The sequence below is a fragment of the Macaca thibetana genome, chromosome 17, assembly GCF_024542745.1.
Source record: "Macaca thibetana thibetana isolate TM-01 chromosome 17, ASM2454274v1, whole genome shotgun sequence".
NCBI lineage: Eukaryota > Metazoa > Chordata > Mammalia > Primates > Cercopithecidae > Macaca > Macaca thibetana.
In genome coordinates, this window is record NC_065594.1 from 55,221,516 (window position 1) to 55,243,938 (window position 22,423).

Here is a 22,423-nt window from a genome sequence, read left to right on the forward strand (position 1 = left end):
ATGTATCAGTATATCACTGCAGAAAATTTTGCTTTGCAAACAGAGGACACTGATCTCACCTGATTTCATTTTCATACTGTGGGGACAGTCTACCTGAATTCTGGTAAAAGCTTTTCAGGAAAGAGGGGGCAGTGAAGGAAGGGGCAGAGAAGGAAGTGTGAAGACTTGGAAGACTGGAGGAAGAATTACTCTCCTTGTACATGCGTCGAACTGACGAAAGAGTGCTGAGTACAGAAAATACAGCAAATTTGTCTTAATTTATATTTTGGCAATTCACTATGAAAAAGCATATAAACAGGTTCTTGCTATTAATTTAATCTTTCCTTTCAAGGCTCAGGGCTGGATCTTACATGAAAAAAAAAAAAAAAAAAGAAGCATGCAGTTCTCTATTTAGATAACTATGAGCTAATTTCATTCTTTCACAATTTGAATTCCTTATCTATACAGTATTTCTAAGCATCTGTGTTTGTCTCTAAAAAATTCTTAACAACTTGAGGACAAAAAGTATTTGTTTTCACATGCAAAAGACACTTCAAGGGGAAAAAAGTAGGAAAGCACAAATAATTACAGGAAACAAGTTCCAGAAGGAAAGACTGATTATCACTAGTTCAAAGACTTTGACTATTTTAAAGATATAAACCCTTCTAAATATTTAAGAACAACATGTTTGGTTGTTGGAAGTTATCATAATACCTTTGGCTTAACAAACATTAATGTCCGTGTTCTTTCCCGAAGACAGTGGAATTGTGCCACTATGGTTTAATTGAAAGCCCAAAATCTAGAAGATTCTTTGCATAGCAAGCTTTCACAATGACACAGACAGCATCTTTTTATAGTGATAGAAATTGTTTGAACTTATACATTATAAAATGTGGAAAACAGAGGGAAGGATTGAGATATTTATAGTCTAAAATGATAGATGTCTTTAATTCTTGAAAATAATTTTTCCTGGAAAAAAAAAAGCATTCTATTGCCTTGAGTAAATATAAATGAAGTGCTCATTTAAATATCTTGATATACATATGACTATTTAATATCCTTTACATACACAGAAAAAAATCTGAGAATAATGAATTCTGTTAACTTTATTTTTCTATCATAAAATATCTCATTTTAAAATTTCGAATCATTCAGAAAACAACAATGAAAATAAAACCGTGTCCTTAAAGGAAATGCTGGCAAATTTTGTAACACATGATATAAAAATTAGCCTTCTCCTTTTACATTGAGTTGTGTTTTTTCTTTTCCTCTCCAACCAGCATCTTTACTTAACCCTATTTTCTGTATCAAATTCATAGGTAAATAAGAGAAACAAAACGAGTTCTAAGATATAAATTTGATCTGTGTTACACAGGAAGAAGAAAATCATTCCAAATTTATCCTCTTTACTGTTTCTCACCAAATATCAAACAACTTTTTGTTAAATTATGTTTTAAATACTGTGTAAGATCTTTTCTAAGTGGACACTGCCTGTCAATTACGGTATATGTATTCTTCTTTATAGATATCACCTTATTCTAGATACAATTTATAACAATTTTCATATTTAGCTTTAATTTATTATGTAACAAAATATAGCCAAATATTATCTCATGTATGAAAGTAACTCAGGTGACTTTTAAAACCCTGGTATTTTATTGTAAGCTAACAGGAAGTCCTACTGCTATGCTATTTTCAAATCTGCTGACTTTGTTTCTCTAGAATCATCATCAAGACACTGAGTAACATGTAATCAGCAGGTTTTCAGACAAAACAATTGCATGGTTATCTCGTTTTTTCCATTTTTCTGAAAGGAAAAAAAAAAAAGAGTTTCCACCCAAACGAAATAACTCTTCTTTCTGGGTATGCCTTAACCTTGCCTGTTTCCCCTAGTAAATAAGGTGACTTAAATTGTTTTTATGGTGGTTCTCAAAACTGAAAGTTGGCAACAGCATAAATTCGCCATCCACCTTGACTCCAGAGTAATCCAAACTGTGTGCCATGAGAATCTAGGTCCCATCCTGGAGACAGGGTCAGACTCACCTGCACTGCTCGCTGGAGCTCTGCCTCAGCAGAGGGGAACGCACACCCTGAGCCCTCCCATCCTGCAAATTCAGCTTTCTTTTTGTGCTTGAAGGTGGGTGGCTGAACGTGTGTGCCCGTCTTCGAAACTGCGGGGAGTCAGAATCCTCTTCGGGAAACGTTTGCCAAGCTGAGGACAGTGGGGACGCTGGCGGTGTCCCTGGTGGAGAGTCCCCTGGTGAGTAGTCCTGAAACACAGGCAGAAGGGAGCCCTTTATTTCCCAAGTGGGTCATGGCAGACCTGCCAAAACACAGAGCTCAAAAGTGACAGTGTGCCTCATCTTCCTCCTGAGTCATGACAAAACTGCTTTTTTTCTCCCCCTTTTACTGAATTTATGCCATAGGCTAATCAGTATCACTACAAGCCATTATCTTCTGATAAGCAGCTGTAATCAGTATCACCACAACCCACTTATCTTCGGATAAGCAGCTGTAAGACAGCATCCGTAAAGACAGGCCAGAAAGTGAGAGGGATGACAAAAAGTGAAAGGTATTCTCTCCCCTGACACTTGGCCACGAAATGCTATAGCTACTGTACTTCTCTCACTGTTGCCAGAGAGATGAAAAAAGATCATGACCAAAGAGGGTGGAGTCTGTGTTTCCGTATCTCCTGGCTTCCGTGACATATCAACTGCATGCTTCCTGTACTGCCAAAACAGTATTACAATGCCTAAGTGTCCAAGTCTCATGGCAAAGCCTTCCGGAAAATAAAATCTGTTAAGTGTCTTCCCTCACTGTGGACGTTTCTATTCAATTACATGTTCCCTGAGGTAAATTTCTTTAAAAACACAGGAAAAACAGGAAATGAATGAAAACCGAGCTATGCTGGAATGCATCTCCTATTGCATGGGTAGAAATCATAAATCTTTCAATTTAGACAGGTATGCTGTTAAAACTTTCCAGAACAGGCACCACTGTAGAAATCTTCAGCTTGATAAACATGGGTTAGTGATAATAGACTCATAGCTGGACTAAAGTCCCTACTTCCATCAACAGAAAGTTTAATAGAAATATTTTAATATATTTCCATTTAAAAAAATAGGCTGCATGTGCCTCAGGTGACATACTGCACTACGCAGGAAACAGGAGACCCAACCCACTGCGAGTTGTCTATGAGATAAAGAAGCTCCTGATGTTGCAGTTAAAATGAGTTTTAAAAATGAGGGGGGAAAAGTAACACAGGAAGGGAACAAATAAAATCACTGTACAAGTATATAATTAGTAATCTATGGCTCATTTTTTATAAGGTGTTGGATCAATAGTTGCTCAAATACTGTTGTCCAAAGCACACTATCTCCAAACAATGAAAAGCCTAACAGAGCACAGTTAGCCTGTAAGGGAATAAGGAACTACATGCTAATGCCTAGAATCTTCTTATTTAAAATAATAAAGTCTCAAATATTTATTTTTTAAAAAGCTATAAAGCATTCATAATAAAATACTGGAGCATGCATATTACCATATCGGTGCTGACTTTGTTAAGCTGTAATTAGTGTAAATAAGCTCTAGTTAGATACCTTCTCTGAGGCAAGACTGTTGGACCGCTCAAAACTGTCCACACTTCCAAGCCGACCTCTCATTCTGTTAGCTCCCTGAGTGAAAAGAATAAAGTTAAGTGCTTCATGTGATGTAACATTTTACTTCAAAACTATAAAAGGTAGTTCCAGTTGGCCTCTTAATGTTAGCATTAAATTGATCCTTCTGTGGTTCACTTAAATGTGTTGGCTATATGAATAGTCATTATAGCACGGTAAGAACCATTCCTGATCTATTTCCATTACTTCTAAATCAGCCATTAGATAACTAGATACTCAGGCCAAGCTTTTTGAAGTTAGTTTGGTTACAAGATTACACATTATTCACCCATAAGTTCAGTAAGGGCCCCATTAACTCTGTCTCAGATTCAAATGTGGAAGATACAGCAAAACAAATGAGAAAAGCTATCTAGAAAATGACTTAATACATACAACCTAGATCAAAACATCATAATTCACATTATAGGATTATAATAAACATCAGTGAAAAAACACATGGAAAAGAAAACCACATTCTAAAATTTAAAGATTTTGCTTCATTCATTATTCCATAATGCCATACTATTTCAATAAATCATTTAATTTTGGAAGACTAGATATCAGTCTGCTTCAGTATTAGTGAATTGGTTATCGATTTTTTTTCACATAGTCCTTTGATGGGGATTTTACAAATGATCTCAGAAACAGATCTAAGAGATCACCTAAGATCTAAGAGACCTAAGAACCTAAGAGATCATTTTGTCTGTTCCCCCTCACTTTAAACAGGAAGGGACTGAGGCCAACTGTAGAAGGAAAGAGGATACAAGTCAGGTTGGGAACCTCATCATCTACAAGGTCTCAAAAGACAAAACACAGACTGAGGAGTTCCACACAACTCTACAGCATGTGGCGAAGTTCTAAAAAAGAATGAGTGGAAACACCGGTTAGATCCATGTGACAGTGACCCTGCGAAATTTTTTAACAATGCATAACATTTGCATAGTACTTTCCAGGCTTCAACTCTGTCTGCAAACATTCTTAGGTTTACTTGGGGGTAAGAGGGGGTTGAATTTCATTTTAATTTTTAAGGAAAGTAATATCAGCACAAAGTTTCCAAAGTGACACTGTGCTATCAAGTTTATAATGAAAAGTGGTGGTCATCTACCCCCTCTCTCTCACTCTGAATCCCACTCCCCAAAAGCAAACCTTGACATTATTTATATTGATATTTCTGGTATTAAAGCTTATCCTACTGTTCCTTATGCTTTCCATTTTAGAAACGATCTATCGACTTCCTAATTCTGGAAGATGAAACTTTAATATTCTTACTTCATTATATACCCAGTTCCACCACACACACACACACACACACACACACACACACACACACACACACACACACACACACCTTTCTTCCCTTCTTCCTTCAATATAGTTACATCATGAATTTTGGTCAAATCAGTACTTTGTGCTTAGATTATTATGACTGTTAATATTGTTTGCAGCTGAGCTACATATTTTACTACGATTATGTTTGATTACACCTCATATCTTGTATATTGTTTTTCATGGAGTTAGTGGCTACTTGAGCAATCACAAATATATTACAGAACTCTCCAACAGTTCACAATATGGTCCAAACATCACCACATAAACCATTAATCTCCCTCTCTCTTTCTTCCCTTCCCCCTCCCCCTCCTTCTTTTTTTTTTTTTTTTAAAGCAACCATTATGAAGACCTCTGTGTTTCTGCCCCAGTCTGGACTGGACGTGTTACAATGTAGGCTTGCTCTACAAAGTTTCCTAGGATTTTCCTTCACTATCAACCTAGAAATTCCCTTTGACCCCCTCCTCTGTTGTAATTTCTGCTTCCTTGGTCCCATGTCTTCTCCTTTTTTAGTTTACTTCCTCATTTTGGAAAGGCGCATTCTCCAGGTGCTTTCTGAGAAAGGGAGAGTGGGAATTAAATTTTTTTTTAAATGTACGTGCCCATAAGTGTCATTAGTCTATGCTTGCATTTCACTAATAGTTTGGCTGGATATTGTACATTGTAGTGGTTGGAAATTTTGCTTCCAAATATCTTAGCATTGCTCAAATGTCCTTTGGTTCAGAAGTCTAAAGCCATTGTGACTCTAGAGCCTGTGTGTCTGACCTGCTGCTTCTCTTTGGAACAGAATCTAAGTTTGCCCTTTGGCACTGTGAAATTTCACAACAACATGCCTTAACATGACTTTTATGCAGTCACTCTGTTGGGCACTTTCTGAGTTCACTAAATCTGGAAACTCATGATCTTTAGCTCTGATAAATTTTTAAAATTATTTCTTTAAAGAATTCCTTGCACGCATCTTTTCTTACTGGAACTCCTACTGTTTAGGTTCTTGACAGATCCTTTAATTTTTTACCTTGTTCTCCTATTTCCCTTTTCTTTGAATTTTGCTCCATTTTCTGAAAGGTTTTTTTCAACTCTAGTTTCCTAGTCTCTTGAATTTTTCTTTTTACATCTACTATCAGAAAGTTTAACAGTTCTTTCTTCTTTTCAGATGACTGTTTTACTTATGACATCCGACCTTGTTTCGTAAAGCAATATTTATTCTTATCTGATATATTACACCTTTATCTCCAATGGCTTACTATATAATAACTAAAACAATAATAAAATTAATAGCTGCACCTAATATTGTTGAATGCTTATCATGTGCCATATACTACGTTAAGCATTTTACAGTGCATTAGCTCACTTAATCCTCATACCAATTGTGAGGTCAGTATGGTTATTTAGCCCGTCTTCACAGATACAGAGACTGAAGTTCTGACAGATTACATTGCCCAAGTTTACACAGCTAGTTAAAAGAAAGGGCAGCAATTTTGACACAGGAAGCACAATTTTCAAGTGAAGCTCCTGAGCTGTTACTACTACATCCCTAAACTAACTACTACATCCCTAAACTAACTACATCCCTAAACTACTACTACATCCCTAAACTAAGGCTCTGTGAAAAAGAGAATTACAGATAAAGCTAATTAGCCTACAGAGGTTACATGGAATTTTGTAAATGTCCTAGAACATCATCAAATTCTTTTCAGTTCTTCAGTTCTATGTTATAATTGGCATTCTTCCAATAATAAAAACTGTATTTGTGGCTAATAAATTATTGGATTAGTGTGTGTAGCCAAGAGGAAAATATAGTAAAGACAAGATTGCTTTCTGTTATTTTTAGCGCTACTTACACGCCCACCTGCCTGGTTATCTCAGACAGGTTATTTGGTCATAACAGACAAAGTAGTCAGATGGTATCAAACCATTCCTATTATTAGAAAAACACCTGAAATCACCTATTTTACTCATAGTGGTGTTTTACCCACATATGCTTTTTTTGTGCACAAAGAAAAACAAAGTTACTTTAAAACTATACTCTACCACTTCACACATTTCAACAAGTAAAGACAATGGACATTATTCTGAAGAAAGTAGAAAATGGGTACTATTTTCAAAATAACTTGCACTTTATATTAGTAAATATTGGCTTGGCATGGTGGCTCATGCCTGTAATCCTAGCACTTTAGGAAGCTGAGGTGGCAGGATTGCTTGACACCAGGAGTTTGAGACCAGCCTGGGCAACATGGTAAGACCTGGTCTCTATAAAAAAACAAAAATAAAATTAGCCAGGCTTGGTGGTATGTGCCCGTGGTCCTAGCTACTTGGGAGGCTGAGGGGGGAAGACTGTTGGAGCCCAGGAGTTTGAGGCTGCAGTGAGCTATGATCACACCACTGCACTCCAGCCTGGGTGACAGAGCAAGACCCTATCTCAAAAAAATAAAATAAAATTTATATTAGTAAATATTTCTGTTTTGGAAAACAACTGAAAAAAAAAAAAAAAAGCAACAGATAGCCATTACATGATTCTGATTTTCACCTCTGAACAGACAGCTTTTTCTGTTGTACGACATTATGATTCACTAATTCACGTGGTAGGGCCTTTCTCTTGGACCCGCTTTTTAGTGGTTAATGAGCTGAGCTTCTTGGCATTTAAAAAATGGATCCTATTTCATAAACAACTATAGTTAGCTAAATAAAATATTTTGACATTTAAAAATGGCAGCAATTATGAGCTAAACTCCAAAACTGGAGTGTGAATTTTCTACTATACAACTCAGCAGGAGAAAAAAAAAAAAAAAAAAACAAGTTTTGGAAGTACACAAAACCCCTTTTGCCCTTTTGCTATGTAACCTTTAATACAACATGGGGAGCTGCCAACCTGCCCAAAAAGTGCATTCTGTTGCACATGGTACAAGCAAGACCTTGTTACGTCGCAACATTTATGTCATTTGGCATCACTCTGGGAAACAAAAGCTACGGTATCCACCTTGATCAAAACAGATTGGCTGTGCCCTTGCGAAAATGTCATTACAGCAATTGAAGGCATGCGAAAAAGACTTCAAAGTTGGCACTGCAAGTATTATGCAGGATGCCAAGGTACTAAATGGAGATAAAGAAAGTACTACCCTAAATACCCTTTGCCATTTTGTAAATGACAGAGCTTTTGAGCTTACCACTGAATATACTACCTCATATCTATGATGTGATATTTCCCTAACATACTAACATTTAATCCTCACAATTACATGAGGCAAGCGGATATTAATATATCCATTTCACAAATGGGAAAACTATGGCTTAGAAAAGGCAAATAATTCATCCAAGATCATAAATATAAAATTGGCTAGGGCCAGGTATTACATTCAGGTACCCTGACACCTACTTAAATGGTCTTCTCTGCTAAAATTTTTACTAAACACTGTGTTCAATTCAGGTAGCTGATGCTGTTTCTGATGCTGGTGCTTTAAGAATTACACTTACCTTAAGTGTAATTGCATCAGCATCACCTGGAGGGCTTGGTGAACCCCAAATTGCTGGACCCCACCCCCAGAGTTTCTGATTAAGTAGGTCTGGAGTAAGGACCAGGATTTTACTAATTTATAAATTTTGAAGGAAAAAGGCATAAATATTTTATGAAATTTGTGGTGGCATACTTCTGACAAATCTCCTAGATGTTCTTTTCTGAGATTCAGTTTTCCACTAATAAAATAATGGCATTCACAATCGATCATGCTTGCTGCAGGGCTTCTGTTAAAGTTAAAAGTATCTCTATCATTAAGAGAAATAACTAGAAAAGTATTTTGAGCCATAACGAAGAAACAAAACAAGGAACGCTGCAACACGGCATATCAGAAGTTACTATGTCCTAATGCTCTATTGCACAAACATGGAAAGAATCAAAATGTATCCAACTATTTAAACATATTCTTACAATGCTATTAAGGTTAAACAGGTGGAAATAATGTTTTTAAAAACTACGCATTTGCAAATAGAGTTCAATGGTTAGTTCAAAGTTCCTCTCAAAGTCTAAGAATTTATATCACTAATTTGCCTCTTTAAAGGCACTGAGAGATCACTAAGGAAGACACTTATACACTGAGGGTGAAATTTTATTTGTATATTAACATAAAGGCCAAGAGACTTAAAAAAGTCATCAAGGTACATTTTGAAACTTTGTTCATAGGAGTTAAAACACCTACCACCCAACCAGTCTTGGTTTTCACAGGCAGTGTGCTGGGTACAGAAAAGAGCCCTTATTGATGATCCTACAATGGCAGTGTTTCTGATCCATTAATAATCTGAGCTATTTATTAACACATGAAAACAGCAAGCAGAAAAAATAAATTTAAAAAAGCACCCTGGGTGGGCTTTGTGAGGTATGTGTGATAAGCAGGTTTAAAACAATCACTTCTCTTTTTTCATTTTGAAGCAATCTCAAATGCGGAGGCAAGTTATAAGTATAGTACAAAAATGTTTTTTCCCACAACCATTTTCACATAAGTTGCCAATATAAAGCTCCATCAGTCTGAAATACTTTACTGTGTATTTTCTATAAACAAGGACATTCTCCAATATAACTAAAATACAACTTTCAAAACCAGGATACTGACATTGATGCAGTATAATACTATTGAATCTTCAGACTTCACTCCAATTGCACTGGTTGTCCCAATAATGGCTTTTAGGGCAAAAGGATTTGATTCACAATCTCCCATTCCACTTAGTTTTTGTGTTTCTTTAGGGTCCTTCAGTCTGGAGATATTAACCTGTTCTTGACTTTCTTGAAGATAACAGGCTTGTTATTTTGTAGACTCCACCTCAATGTGGGTTTGTTGACATTTCCCCATGATTAGATTCAGGCACTGCCTATTTGTCAGGAATACACAGAAGCAGTGCTGTTTCTTTATATCAGGTGGCACAGGGCTGCAATTTGTCCCACTGCTGATGATGTTCAATTTGATCACTTGGTGATCAAATTGGTGGTGTCTGCCAGCCTTCTCCATTGTAAAGTTATTTTCCCATTAGTAATTAATAAATATTAATTACATACAGCGAATATCTTCTTTATGATCAAACTTTCAATATATTCATTTATTTTTTGTATCAGAAAACAGTTTCCCATTTTATGCAATAAGTTAGATTATCTGTGGCTATCATTTATGTCAATGCTCGTATTTTCTCAGTGGGAGCCCTTTCAAGGTTTTTATGTCCTCATGACACATCACCATCTTTCTTCGAACATTTTCCTACTATCTAGAACACCAAGATATTCTGGGTTCATCTTGTACTTTTCCTACAGTCCTGAAATTCGCCATGTTTCTCAGAATCTTGGTTCTGTCTAGTAGAACGTATACATATATACTTATGTTTATAGTTACATATTTTTATATTTGCATATATATTTCTATATGATTGTATGTTTATATTTAATGTATATAAATATCATGATTTTATATTGATACCTCCAAGTTTTATTTTTGTAATTTTTTTATTTCCATAGGTTACTGGGGGAACAGGTGGGTTTTTTTGTTTGTTTGTTTGTTTTAGAAAAGGTCTCACTCTGTCTCCCAGGCTGGATTGCAGTGGCATGATCTCAGCTCACTGCAACCCCTGCCTCCTCAGTTCAAGTGATTCTCGTGCCTCAGCCTCCTGAATAGCTGGGATTACAGGCACGCAACACCATGCCTGGCTCATTTTTTTGTATTTTTAGTAGAGACGGGGTTTTACCATGTTGGCCAGGAGGGAACAGGTGGTATTTGGTTACATGAGTAAGTTCTTTAGTGTGATACCTCCAAGTTGAATCCAAGGCAGGGTTCATTCTAATTTCTACCCTTTTCATATTAGTACTTTCTTTCTCCCTGGATTCCACTCTCCTTAAGACATTTACTTACTTCACCAGTCCCTGTGTGTACATAACCCATCTCCACAATGACCACTGCACAGACACTGTCCTCATCCCATTCAGGCTGTGCCACTCCATGCTGGGGCTGCCATCCCAACACATGCACATCCTCAGCCTGCTCAGGCACTCATCCCTGTGAATGCCCGCTCCCCTCCACTGTGACTCTGACACCCGCACTGGGCCTTCCTTCTGCCAGTATGCTGCCTCCTGCGACCTCCCAAACCAGGTTCCCCTTCTCTGCGGATTCCCTCGTCAGTGCAAGAGGCTCCCACACCCTGCATCGAGCCACCCCCACATTCCACACCCCATAGGGACAGTCTCCCTGCTCTGAGCCACCATGGGTCCCCCATGCCACAGCCCAAAACATCCACATAGGTTGACCTCACCTAATAGCTCTAAGGAAGAATTGTTCAGGAAGAGGAAAATAAAGTTGAAGGGGAACCCTTTTACTTATTTTAAAATGGAATATATACACTTACTAAATGGAATATATAAATTTCCATTAATTTATACTTTTTTCAGCACTTAGCCTCTAAGTTTCTAAGAATGAGTGATATGGTTTGGATCTGTGTCCCTGCCCAAATCTCATGTCAGATTGTAATTTCCAGTGTTGGAGGTGGGGCCTGGTGGGAAGTGACTGGATCACGGGGGATGAATTTCTTAGGAATGGTTTCGCACCATCGCCTTGGTGCTGTTCTCATGATAGTGAGTTCTCATGAGATCTGGTTGTTTAAAAGTGTGCAGCATCTCCTCATTCTCTCTCTCTTCTTAATGCTCCCACCATGTGAGATGTCTCGCTCCCCCTTTGCCTTCCACCATGATTGGAAGCTTCCTGAGGCCTCTCTGGAAGAACTCTAACCGGCAGAACTGTGAGCCAATGAAACCTCTTTTCTTTACAAATTACCCAGTTTCAGGTATTTCTTTACAGCAATGCAAGAATGAACTAATACAATGGGCAAAAAAATAATTTCTTTATAACTTCCTATGGGAAATGATTTTTAAAGTTCTTACAGTATTGAGCATCAATATTCTATTTCCCCTTTTCTATACATATATATTTCTACTACTAAATCTCTATTGATCAAATTCACATAAAGGCCCAGAATAAATCTCGATCTGAGAAGGAAACTTATTTTGAAAGATCATTTTGGGCCGGGCATGGTGGCTCACGCCTGTAATCCCAATACTTTGGGAGGCCGAGATGGGCAGATCACAAGGTCAAGAGATCAAGACCATCCTGGTCAACATGGTGAAACTCCATCTCTACTAAAAATATAAAAATTAGCCAGGCGTGGTGGTGTGCACCTGTAGTCCCAGCTACTCAGGAGGCAGAGGCAAGAGAATCACTTGAACCCGGGAGGTGGAGGTTGCAGTGAGCCAAGATCGTGCCACTGCACTCCAGGCTGGTGACAGAGCAAGACTGTGTCAAAGAAAAGGAAAAAAAAAAAAAAAAAAAGATCATTTTGAGCTGGGCACGGTGGCTCTCACACCTTAATGCTAGCACTTTGGGAGGCCAAGGCAGGTGGATCACTTGAGGTCAGGAGTTCGAGAACAGCATGACCAACATGGTGAAAACCTGTCTCTACTAAAAGTACAAAAATTAGCCAGGCCTGGTGGTGTGTATCTGTAATCTCTGCTACTTGAGAGGCTGAGGCAGGAAATCTCTGCTACTCGAGAGGCTGAGGCAGGAGAATTGCTTGAACCCAGGAGGCAGAGGTTGCAGTGAGCTGAGATCTCACCACTGCACTCCAACTTGGGTGACAAGAGTGAAACTCCATTTCAAAAAAACAAAGCAAAACAAACAAACAAAAAAAGAACACATTGTTAACTAATTTTTAAAAGTTATCTTAGGCTTTTTTTTTTTTTTTTAAGGAAATCCGTGAACCTGTTGGGACTGAAGCTAAACTGTTAGAAAACACAGATGTGCATACTTAAAAGACCATCAGCGCAATCTTACCCTTGAGAAGATATTTTCCAGGGAGCTAGTTAAGGATCTCTTAGCTTTATTTTTCAGAATGTCAAGTTTGAACCTTCCACTGCTTGTTGCATTTTCTGGGATTGTACTATTTGAAATAGTCTAAAAAAAGAAAAACAGATACATTTTAGTTTGGAAATACTCAAGGATAAATGAGACTTTAATTATAGGCTTAAGACTAAGCTATTAAAAATCACAAGAATTCTTCAGTAGCTCTATTATTAAGTAATAATTTAAGTCCCACACTGTGAACACAATGATTACAAGGAAGGGGGTTTAATTTTTCATATTGTATGTAATAAAAAGACAGATGCAAAATATTTCCTTCATGCCTTTCCTTTCCATGAATACATTCCTGCTGCATTTAGCAAAAATCATACTTGAGATGTCAATTTTTACTGCTGCTACTCTGATTAACATCTATAACTATCCCTTCCAAGATAGATATTTTATATCCAAATTACCAAGGAAAACACAGAACACAAGTTCCAAAGAACAAAGCATTTTCCAAACAAAACTGGATTATGGTAATGCCTCTGTTATAATTCCATTTTCATTTGTGAGTGGGTCATTTATCTCTGAGATCACAACTATAGAACCAAACTGTGTGAGAATCTACGATGTGTCCACTATATTAGGTTTTCTATGTATTTTATCCATTGAAGTAAGCAGCTACATGGTCCTTAGCAGCGAAAACCTTTCAAGCGAGAAACCTTATGATTTGCTTGGGGAGGGAACAGCAACACAAAGCACATGTAAGTATCAAATACGAAAGCAGGAAGATTGGCTGTGGGTCTAAACACGAAGAACAGAATACAGAGGATTCAGACAGGCAGGAAGAAAGGGATGAAGACTTCCCCAGAACTGGGGATAGTTGTTGGCAAAATCCTAAAAGGTGGATTGCTTAAGGGAGAGAAAGTCAGTGCATGTATTTAGTTAAAATATTACTTGCCATTACTTTTAATGGCAAAAACTGCAATTACGTCTGCACCTGCCTAATAGAAGGGAACAGTAAAAGGTAACATGAGAAAGTCAGGCTGGAAAACAAAAGCCTTGAATGTTCTTAAGTGCCAGATAAATAGGAAGAACTGGTAATCCAAATTTATAAGCAGAGGGAAATCCCTGTAAATGTAATGTTTTAGGGACAGTTATCTAAAAGGAGTGTTCAAAAACACACCTAAAAGACAGGAAAATCAGACTGAAAGATCAAACTGAACTCGAGGCTTCAGCACAGTCTATGTAGGAGGCAATAAGGGCCCACACTAGCACTAGCTCCATCAAATCAGTTAAGAAGTTACAGATGCAAGAAAGGCCCCACCAAGAAAGGAAAGGAGAAAAAACAATGGGTATAGATGTGGGCTGGACAGGGTTCAGGGTGTATAAAGCACTGGGATCACTCATTATTCTAAGGCTTCCAGATAAACAAATGTGACAAAATAGAAAAACTATATGGGCACTTAGCAAATATCTGACACACAGTAACTGCTCAGTAAATACCAGTTGAATAAATGGAAGGAAATGAAGGAAAGGAGAGCATGATGGAGGCAGAAACTTAGCTACGAGCAAGAAAACATTAACATGTTAAAATCTCCTCCTATATGATCATTTCTTTGTGATTTATCCATCACACAAAAATGCACATCTCGTGTACATCCTCCTTTAACTTCAGGTCCACATCAAAGCTCATGTCTTCCATATTTATACTCAAATTCCTCAATAGGCACCAAATGTATCAACCTCCATACTTACCACCTCAAATTCCTCTATGGGCACCAAATTCATTTTTCTAATTGAATCTCAAACACATTTCCACATTGAACTCTTATTTTTTATTCTCATCCACTGCCCCACTCTCGTCTGCTTTCCGTATTTCCAGGCTCCGTTTCATCAAATTTCCCCACATGGGAAACCATGACGTTGTTCACAGCAACTCCCTCTCCCTTCCTTTACAGATTCTTCCAGTCAGTCACTACGTCCTAAAGATTATGCCGCCTAAATAGCTCTTCACTCAGTTCCTTCCTCACTTCTCTAGGGCTCTAGCTTGATCTCTCTCCTGAGTTAAATAAATGCTTCAAGACAGAATTATTCAAGCTATTTATGTACCAATGCTACCTCTAACTTGTGCATACATCATTATACCAATCACATCGTAGTTTAATGTATTTGGTTTCATGTTGTTTTCTCCTCCTAAACAGTTAAGATGGCAGGACAGGGTCACCACTATTCATCACTGTTTCCTAGTACACAGTCTGTACTCGATAAAGATTTCTGCAATAATTAAATCACTTATCACATATTTTATTAAAACATTCTCCCAACTGGAGAATATGACTTAGTCCTAACCCCCTCACCCAGCAACCTACCCAACAAATAAATCTACCATCAGAAGAACAGCAGAATTTTCTCTTTGTGGTGCAAATCTGATCTTCTCACTCCCTTACTTCAAATCCTTCCACGACAAAGTCAGGCCTGCCAGTAACTTAAGGCCCTTTCTCATCTCATTCTGCCTATCATCCCAGCCTTGTTTCCCCCACCAACCCCCAAGCACGACCTCAAAACTAGCACCTAATTCCAGTGCCTGCATAGAGTAAGTTTGGGCACACCACTACATAACTTTATGCTCAACCTTCCTCCCACTCTTCTTCCCTCCCTCCCTCCCTCCCTTTCTTTTTTTTTTTTGAGACAGAGTCTCACTGTCATCTGGGGAGTACAGTGGTGTGATCTCAGCTCACTGCAACCTCTGCCTCCCAGGTTCACGTGATTCTCCCGCCTCAGCCTCCTGAGTAGCTAGGATTACAGGTGCCCACCACCACACTGGCTAATTTTTTTGTATTTTTAATAGAGACAGGATTTCACTATATTGGCCAGAGTCTCGAACTCCCGACCTCACGATCTGCCCGCCTCAGCCTCCTGAAGTGCTGGGATTACAGGCGTGAGCCACTGCACCCAGCCCAACAGTTCCTCAACTGTTCTGACAGCTAAGTTTATCTCTCCTAAAATTCCAGCTCCCCCAAATGTCTTTCCTCTTGAATCTCCTCTTCTCTTACTCTCCGCTGCAGCTCCAAAGCAAAGACATAGCTACTTTTGTGCTCACTACAGATGCTTTTTTTTTTTGTCATTGAGTCGGAGTTCTTTCTTTATATATTCTGAATAGTAAACCCTCATTACATAAGTGGTTTGTAGATATTTTCTCCCACTCTGTGAGGGTGTTTTTTCATACTCTTGACAATGTGCTTTAATATACACATGTTTTTAACTTTCCATGGTGTATATGTATCACATTCTTTATCCAGCCTATCACTGATGGGCATTTAGGTTGATTCCATGTCTTTGCTATTGTGAACAGTGCTGCTAAAATCTGCACAACAAACTCCCATGACAGTTGATACAGTAAAAGCATTTGACAAAGTCCAATACCCTCTCATGATAAAAATACTTGAACTAGGAATAGAAGAAAAATTCCTCACAGTGATAAAGGCCATATACAAAAAAAACTCACATCTAACATCATACTCAATGGCAAAAAATGAAGCTGGACCTCACCTTATACCCGATACAAAACTTAACTTAAAATTGATACAGATTCTTTTTTTAAGCCACTTATTGAATTTTTTCTATGTATCTATTGATCTGTTTGCATTCCCCTTTCAAATATTTGAGCTGTTCTCTGGAGGGCACATGATTCATTCATCAGTTTTTTTTGTCACCCTTTTCCATCACATAGTGTAACTCATAGAAAGTTCTCAAGAAATGCTTTTCTGTGACTAAATGAAGGACTATGTACTAACGATATGTGATTTGTTTTGAATATAGTGAAATAAAGACACAACTTGAATTAATGTTATCAAGACTAAATATTTCAATATCCCCTTTGATGTTACTGCTGGTAGTCCTGCTTCTTCTATATGCAGCAGAGGATAAATTCTAAACCACATGCACAAAAATACCAACCCTCAGTTTGCAGCTAGGGTACCATTTACACGATATTACTGGTGTTTCACCATTTGGGCTATCTCCACTTTTGATGAAATAAAATGTTCATATGAATTGGAAATAAAATAATAGATTAATATAACTAAAAATAATGTACATTCATTCTAAATCATGAACATGTACTATTAATACTTTTTTTAAACCAAAACCCACAAATTCTTTTACATTTTAAGACCATCATTAGTTAGCTCAATGTGTCAGTGCCTGCTAAAATTCCCTATAAAACGGCCGGGCACGGTGGCTCACGCCTGTAATCCCAGCACTTTGGGAGGCTGAGGCAGGCAGATCACCTGAAGTCGGGAGTTCAAGAGCACGCTGACCAACATGGAGAAACCCTGTCTCTACCAAAAATACAAAATTAGCTGGGTGTGGTGGCGCATGCCTGTAGTCCCAGCTACCCGGGAAGCTGAGGCAGGAGAATCACTTGAACGTGGGAGGCGGAGGTTGCGGTGAGCCGAGATAGTGCCATTGCACTCCAGCCTGGGCAATAAGAGTGAAACTCTGTCTTAAAAAAAAAAAAAAAGTCCTTATAAAACTACCAAAATGCTGTGGGGGCGTCACAGGAAACTCTGATAGGACTTTAGCCCTAAAGAACCTGACAGTACAAACGGAAGAATTAAGAAAATCCATAAACAACAACAAAAGTCGGCGAAGGAGGAAGTATCTTCTCACCGAAGGGCCTTCCCCAATGTGCACGTGCGTCTTCTGCCTGGCCTCACACATCTGCCTCAGGTGTAAGATCACAAGTTCATTTTCTTCCTGGTCACCGGCTGGCTTCATTTTCTGTTCAACAGACAAACCAAAAGAACACTATGGCAACACAGCTTCTCTCCTTTCATTCCGTCTGGCAGACAAACGTAAACAAAGCTAAGAGTTTTAACTTAGCTCAGAAGCAAGAATACAACGGCATTCTAATACTACCCAATGGTACTCTAGGTCATGCATCTTTAACTCTAGGCAGCAGAATGAAAACAGGAATGCATAAAACAGGATTCAATTCTCATTCCTTATGTCTTATTTATGAGACCTAGAAATAATGTTACCTGAACTCTTTCAAAGATGTCAGCTTGCTCATTATCTGTCAGTGATGAGAGATGCCTCTGTATTACCAGCTTGGCTCTTGGGGGGTAGAGACCTAAGGAAAATGATAAGGGAAGGTATTAAACAGAGATCCAGCAGCAGAGATTCACGGGCAGATAATGCATTACACTTCACCTCTTCCCAAGCAGGATCTGAACTTAAATCTTTTCAAGGAGACGTGTTCCTGCCTACAAGAAACCTTGGATCATTGAAATGATTGAAACTAGATGAAAAACCTCTCCACCAAAATCAACAGCCCCAGTAGTGGTCTTGGCATTAAAATTACTAACAACAGGCCAGGTGCAGTGGCTCGCGCCTTTAATCCCAACACTTGGGGAGGTGGAAAAGAGTTTTCAGAAACCTTTCCTCTAGTTCTAATTCAGTACTGCAGTGGTTTAAAACAGGTCTGGTGACAGTGTGGCCACAGTATGGCAGCACTGTGTACATTCTGACAAGCATGAAGCAAATTCTAGTTCTTTTAAACCCCGTCTCTACTAAAAATGCAAAAATTAGCCAGCCATGGTGGCAGGAGCCTGTAATCCCAGCTACTCAGGAGGCTGAGGCAGGAGACTCGCTTGAACCCGGGAGGTGGAGGTTGCAGTGAGCCAAGATCGAGCCACTGCACTCCAGCCTGGGCAACAAAGTGAAAATCCATCTCAAAAAAACAACAACAAAAATTACTAACAATGAATTTCTAAGCAATACTAAGCACAACCAGAAACCACTTTACACTAACAGCCACAGTAGAAACTCACAGATGATTTAACATTAACCTAAGACCTCACATGGAAATAACAGCTAAAGACTAGCCTTGGCCAAAAATGTGAAGCTTACAACTTGACATTTAAAGAAGAAAGAACAAGTAATAATTTTAAAAGGCAAGACTACAGCTTAGCCAGAGATCTCTTCCCCGATGCAGCTCTTGTTCTGTGAGAATAAAGTTTTAAGGATAGCACTAGCATTTAGTGAACTTGCAATGTTATTATTTTATCAAGAAATGATTTACTTCTTTATATCATGATATTCATAAACCTATCCCATTCTTACACATAATTTATACTAAGTCCTTGGAAAATCTTTTTTCATGAAAAGATTGTTTTTAAATTTTTTTAAAAAAAGAAAATTTAATTCATATTGCAGTAATTCAACAGACCATCCATCTTTAAAGAACAGATTTCTCTTCCTTCATTTCTTTAAAAGAAGATTCAGAGAAAAAGAGATTTTCATGACAGTTAGGTTCCACTTAGAGTATTGCTACCATATTTTGATTATGAAGAGAATATCTGGGTATATATAATATTTAATAAACGTTATAGGTAGGCCAGCATTTTAAAATCATTACAAGGCTGCCTTTGCTATCTTTCTCAGTTTATAACTAAATACATTACATGACGTTATGACTTAATTTGAATGTTTTCCATGTATTCTTTGTGTTTATTTACAAAGAATAAGACAAAGTAATTGGCCAAAAATACTTATAATTTGTTCTGCTAAGTTGCATCACAGAATTTAAAAATAATGTATTAGTCTATAAGTACATTTTGCATTTTTCTCATTGTAGTCATTTCTAAGAAAATATGAGGTGCCAGGCAACTGAAGTAAACTCATTTAATAGATTTGAGCTACTTTTTAAAATTAAATAACTAACAAGATCTCTACAGATAGTACACAGGAGGATCACCTGAAAATACACATTGTTTCAAAAGATCTAGAATTCACTTCACACTTGCCAGAATGCATACAGTACTGCCATCCTGCAGCCACACAGCCACCAGGCATGCTTTAAACCACTGTGCAGTATTGAATGAGAACTAGAGGAAAAGTTTCCAAAAACTCCTCTCCACATTTCTTTGTGCAATGTACGGCAAAATTTGGTGCATGTCTTGGTGATCACAGACAGAAAACTAAATTCATTTTGATGGTATGATGCCACTCACTATCACAGTTTTATTTTATTTTATTTCATTTTATCTTATTTATTTGAGTTGGATTTTCGCTCTTATTACCCAGGCTGGAGTGCAATGGCGCGATCTCGGCTCACCGCAACCTCCGCCTCTGCCTCCAGGTTCAAGCAATTCTCCTACCTTAGCCTTCTGAGTAGCTGGGATTACTGGTATGCGCCACCATGCCCAGCTACTTTTGTATTTTTAGTAAAGACAGTGTTTCTCCATGTTGGTCAGGCTGGTCTCCAACTCCCGACCTCAGGTGATCAGCCCGCCTCAGCCTCCCAAAGTGCTGGGATTAAAGACATGAACCACAGCGCCCGACTTTATTTTTTTATTTTATTTTATTTTATTTTATCTTATCTTATTTTATTTTATTTTTTGAGACAGAGTTTCACTCTTGTCACCCAGGCTGGAGTGCAATGGTGCGATCTCAGCTCACTGCAACCTCTGCCTCCTGGGTTCAAGTGATTCTCATGCCTCAGCCTCCCAAGTAGCTGGGATTACAGGTGCCCACCACCATGCCCAGCTAATTTTTGTATTTTTAGTAGACACAGAGTTTCATCATTTTGGCCAGGCTGGGCCTGAACTCCTGACCTCAGGTCATCCACCTGCCTCGGCCTCCCAAAGTGCTGGGATTACAGGCATTAGCCACTGCACCCGGCCGCTATCACAATTTATTATTTGCTGGGAAAGTCTCCTTCAGAGGCTTAGACAATATATTATAATGATTCACATGATTGTTTTTGTTTTGTTTCGTGTTGTTAATTACTCAGGCGACTTAACATGGAAGATAAAAGATTGAAAAGAGGAAAAGAAAAATGAAGGTAGTTATTTGAAGTATGTAACTAGGAAGTTTCTTTAGTCCTCTGTTTTAGTTAAAGAATTGGAATTGGCTGGAGTTTTATTTCTTTCAAACTATACATGCTCCCTCTTCCATGAATCTGATTGGCTGATTGGACTTCCTTTCTCTCAGCAGCTGGAATCACTGACTAGCGAATTACTGATATTGAAAGCATGTATATTATCCACTATGCATGTTAATGTAGGAAACCAACATTAGGATAATCACTCTATCTCCATGATACTCAGCATCACTTTTCAGGTTCACATTCTGAGGTCTGGTCCTTGGGAAATAGTGTTCCCCTTTGATGCCACCTCCTCAATTCACTTTGGTCCACAGAGATGGCTGACTCTGTTCCTCCTGGGATAAACAGTAAGAGTGAACACAAGGACAGACGGTGAAGGCTCACATACACATACTTATCTACTCTATTTTTATCTTATTTTTGTCATTAAAAATAGAACTCAATGCAGCCAAATGTATTGACCAGAATACTCCAATTCTGAATGAGCAAAATAAAATACTATTATATGGTACTTTAAAATATCTTTCTCACTAACGATACTTTTATTAATTTGTTTATCTACACATTAATTGTTTATCTAAATGTGATCCTTCTTCAAGCTCTGTACTTTGTACCTAAGCACAAACTGTGAATTCTAAGTAACTCTTAGTAACTCTTCGGAAAATGCACAGATACCAGGGCTTCCAGGCCCTGAGGGTCCCTGCCTTTGGATACTCTCTTAGACAGAAGGTATCAAGGTGCTTTGGAAACCAATTTTGCAAGTCCAAATCCTGGCTCTGCCCCTTCCAAGCAACGTGAATACAGCAGTTACTACCCCACTACGGGTCTCAGTGTCTCAGCTGCTTCCTGTGTAAATGAGATTCCATTTTTTCATATGGATGGAATGGGCTAATACATGCGAAACACAATAGTGCCTCGCACATGGAGAGGCCTACAGAGGATCTGCCTTACTGTGACTACTTTTGTCCTTACTCTTAACATCAGAGTACTGTGCTGTCTTACTGCTATCTTTCCCCAACATAAAAAGCAGGAAGGAACAAATCCTATCAGACAGTGTGATCGAAGGCCTTAGGAAAACAACCCCGAGTGACTCACAAGTGCTTCTTTTCACTCCCTTCAGATACATGCATGCCTTGCAGTGCATAAAGCTCAAGTATCAGAGTCCCTTCGAGATTTTGGGAAGGGCCCTAATAATTCTGAATTCATAATTGTTTATTACTTTTCTTTTTTCTTTAAAAAGGTATCTAAAACTGGCCGGGCACGGTGGCTCACGCCTATAATCCTAGCACTTTGGGAGGCCAAGGCAGGCAGATTGCCTGAGCTCAGGAGTTTGAGACCAGCCTGGGCAACATGGTGAAACCCCATCTCTATGAAAATACAAAAAAAAAAAGATATCTAAAACTATAAAAACATCAGGCTCCAGAAAATGAAGATCCAGCTATATATCTACACCGAGTCCTTTGTGTAAGTGATAGCTCCCCTATAGGTTTAGAGCCAGCTTCTGACAAAGACTGACTACTTTTATGAGAACTTAAAACTTCTGTTTTGTAATAGAAAATATATTTTAAAACACACCTAGAGTCTGTTTAAATAATTTTAAAAACAGAAATATAAAGTTGTTTCTTTACTCCTATGTTTATAACTTTGCCTACATAGAACTAATTTATTTTACAGTGTATGGTTTGAAAAATACAATTTAAGAAGGAAAA

The 22,423-nt window shown here is 38.2% G+C and overlaps 1 protein-coding gene across 6 annotated transcripts in view; it reads right to left on the reverse strand.

The window, feature by feature from the left end:
* Nucleotides 1-22,423, reverse strand: part of TBC1D4 (TBC1 domain family member 4) — a 206,866-nt gene that overhangs the window by 40,050 nt on the left and 144,393 nt on the right. For 4 of the 6 annotated variants that reach the window (XM_050766428.1, XM_050766427.1, XM_050766431.1 and 1 more), the window contains exons 6-11: nucleotides 17,866-17,957; nucleotides 17,495-17,605; nucleotides 12,812-12,931; nucleotides 3,579-3,653; nucleotides 2,023-2,249; nucleotides 60-224 (exon numbers count right to left, since the gene is read on the reverse strand). In XM_050766428.1, coding sequence (XP_050622385.1) covers nucleotides 60-224; nucleotides 2,023-2,249; nucleotides 3,579-3,653; nucleotides 12,812-12,931; nucleotides 17,495-17,605; nucleotides 17,866-17,957 — 790 coding nt within the window. The remainder of the gene's footprint in view (nucleotides 1-59; nucleotides 225-2,022; nucleotides 2,250-3,578; nucleotides 3,654-12,811; nucleotides 12,932-17,494; nucleotides 17,606-17,865; nucleotides 17,958-22,423) is intronic. The other 2 variants (XM_050766430.1, XM_050766429.1) reach the window with 1 other exon arrangement.